This window comes from Lathyrus oleraceus, chromosome 5 (assembly GCF_024323335.1).
Source record: "Lathyrus oleraceus cultivar Zhongwan6 chromosome 5, CAAS_Psat_ZW6_1.0, whole genome shotgun sequence".
NCBI classification, from domain to species: Eukaryota; Viridiplantae; Streptophyta; class Magnoliopsida; order Fabales; family Fabaceae; genus Lathyrus; species Lathyrus oleraceus.
Genome location: NC_066583.1, coordinates 575,179,630 through 575,182,544, shown reverse-complemented (window position 1 = coordinate 575,182,544; position 2,915 = coordinate 575,179,630). Strand labels below are relative to the sequence as shown.

Sequence of the window (2,915 nt, the reverse complement as noted above, 5' to 3'; positions counted from 1 at the left end):
CAAGATGAGACTGGTAGAAATGAGCATGCCATATATTATCTGAGCAAGAAGTTTAATGATTGCAAGATCAAATATTCATTACTCAAAAAGACTTATTGTGCACTCGCGTGGGCTGCTAAGCGTCATAGGCAGTACATGCTGACTCATACAACTTGGTTGGTATCTAAAATGGATCCTATCAAGTACATATTCGAGAAATCGGCTCTTACTGGTAGAATTTCCTGATGGTAGATGTTGTTATCAGAATACGATATTCAATATGTTACGCAAAAGGCCATCAAAGGAAGCGTACTAGCAGACCATCTTGCTCACCAACCGTTAGAGGATTACCAACCTTTGAAATTTGACTTCCCAGATGAATACATCATGGTTGTTAAGGATGCTGAAGCCTCCGAACTAGAGGGAAGACCTGAGCCAAATGAAGGTTGGACTCTCATGTTCGACGACGCTTCAAATGCAATAGGTCATGGAATTGGGGAAGTGCTGATGTCTCCCAAGAATTTCCATCTACCATTCACTACAAAACTCTGTTTTACCTGCACAAATAACATGGCTGAGTACGAAGCCTGCATATTGGGGCTGGAAGAAGCTATTGAGTTGAAGATCAAGGTACTAGAGGTATTCGGGGACTCTGCTCTAGTGATACATCAGATCAGAGGTGATTGGGAAATAAGACATGCTAACCTGATTCCATACCAGGATTTCGTGTTGAAGTTACTCCCAAAGTTTGACAAAATCACTTTCTTTCATATTCCTCGAGAAGAGAATCATATGGCAGATGCTTTGGCAACCTTGGCTTCCATGTACAAGTTAATATGGCCTAACCATCAGCCTAACATTGAAATGAGGTGTTTTGATGAACCTGTGCATTGCCTGACAACAGCAGAAGAGTCGGATGATAAACCCTGGTTCTTTGACATCAAACAGTATCTGGAGAAACAAGAATACCCGGCAGAGGCTTCCAACCTTAATAAAAGGACTATACGGAGGTTGGCGTCAAAGTTCTTCTTGATAGGGGATGTATTGTACAAGCGAAATTGTGACATGGTTTTGTTGAGGTGTGTGGACAAACATGAAGCTAATCAGCTTATGAAGGACATACGCGAAGGATCATTCGGCACACATGCAAGTGGGCATGCAATGGCGAAGAAGATCCTAAGGGTTGGTTACTACTGGTTAACGATGGAAGCCGACTGTTATCATTACACCAGAGCATGTTACAAATGTCAAATCTATGCTGAAAAAGTACATGTACCGCCTACCCTGCTGAATGTTATAGCATCACCTTGGTCGTTCTCTATGTGGGGCATCGACATGATCGCGATGATAGAACCCAAAGCGTCTAATGGACATAGATTTATCTTGGTGGCCATAGACTATTTCACCAAATGGGTTGAAGCCGCATCTTATGCGAATGTCATGAAGCACTTAGTCGCCCGTTTCTTAATAAACAATATCATATGTCGATACGAGATTCCCAACAAAATCATCACTAATAACGGGCCCAATCTCAACAACAAGACCATGGAGGAACTATGCGCAACATTCAAGATTGAACATCATAACTAATCACCATATCGGCCCAAAATGAATGGGGTTGTTGAAGTTGCGAACAAAAATATCAAGAAAATCATCCAGAAGAGGTTAGTCACGTACAAAGATTGGCATGAGATGTTGCCTTTCGCGTTACACGGTTATCGTACATCAGTATGAACTTCAACAGGGGCAACCCCTTATTCCTTGGTATATGGCATGGAAGTAGTCCTCCCTATAGAAGTGGAGATCCCTCAATGAGGGTCTTGATGGAGGCTAAGTTAGATGGGGCAGAATGGGTTTAATCAAGGTTCGATGAGCTCAACCTTATTGAGGAGAAACGTTTGAAAGCGTTGTGTCACGGTCAACTCTATCAGAGACGTCTTAAAAGGGCATTTGACAAAAAAGTCCGTCCTAGGGTGTTTCAAGAGGGAGATTTGGTGCTGAAGAAAATCTTGCCCATTCACAAGGATTCCAGGGGAAAATGGACACCGAATTATGAAGGTCTATTTGTGGTGGTTAGAGCCTTTTCCAGAGGCGCTCTAATCCTAGCAACTATGGACAGTGATGAATTGCCGCTTCCCACCAATGTTGATGCTGTTAAAAAGTACTTTGCCTAAAAAAGTGGAATAATAAAAGCCGCTAAGTCGAAAACCTGAAAGGGCGATTTAGGCAAAAATGGCTATCCCGGTGGATCAAAAACCCGAAAGGGCAATCCAGGCAAAAATTAGGGATAAAAAAAAATTGACCCGCTGAGTTGAAAACCCGAAAGGGCGACTCAGGCAAAAATGGGTATCCTGGTGGATCGAAAACCCGAAAGGGTGATCCAGGCAAAAGTTATGGATAAATTCCAAGGCAAAGAACTATACTTTCAGGCATCTAGCATATCCCTCGAAGATAAAGAATCAATCTACCTAACTTTTTCAAAAGCGAGGTGCTCGGACTATCAAAGACATAAGGATCATAGCAGTGTGGAAACTCAATGGGAACTCAATTTTATTGCCATTTTGTTTCTATGCACAACAATTACCTCATTAAGGAATTGCATCTTTATGTACAATCATCCATTCAAGGGTCAAATCAATAAAAGAGAAATTTTCTCGTCAAAAGTTGTGCCCAAATCATTTTATATTTTATTTGTTTGTTTGCAAAGCACCTTTATTTTTGATAAACATCACTCTTAAAGATTTTGGAGAAAATAAAACACGCATTTGAACGAAGTGATAAAATTTCTTTTGAAATAGTAAAAGGATAAATCTCATAGCCTCCAAGTTTATTCTTGTTTCATGGAGGTGTAAGATCGTTTGCAGACACCTATGTTCGTTCTAATTACTAATCAACGCCTCTCATAAATATACTCATGGTATAGCCAAACCCCGACA

The 2,915-nt window shown here is 40.9% G+C and overlaps 1 protein-coding gene across 1 annotated transcript; it reads left to right on the top strand.

Annotated features, from left to right (window-relative positions):
• The first annotated feature begins 366 nt into the window (after positions 1 to 366).
• LOC127082160 (uncharacterized) lies at positions 367 to 2,153 on the top strand. The gene is made up of 2 exons (XM_051022385.1): positions 367 to 1,058; positions 2,069 to 2,153. The coding sequence occupies exons 1-2, from the start codon at positions 367 to 369 to the stop codon at positions 2,151 to 2,153; spliced, it is 777 nt and encodes a 258-aa protein (XP_050878342.1).
• The last annotated feature ends 762 nt before the right edge of the window (positions 2,154 to 2,915 follow it).

Coding starts and splice junctions, on each gene's coding strand:
- LOC127082160 (XM_051022385.1), top strand. CDS start 367: ATGGTTGTTAAGGATGCTGAAGCCTCCGAACTAGAGGGAAGACCTGAG. Junction 1,059..2,068: donor TGTGACATGGTTTTGTTGAG/GTGTGTGGACAA, acceptor AGCCTTTTCCAG/AGGCGCTCTAATCCTAGCAA.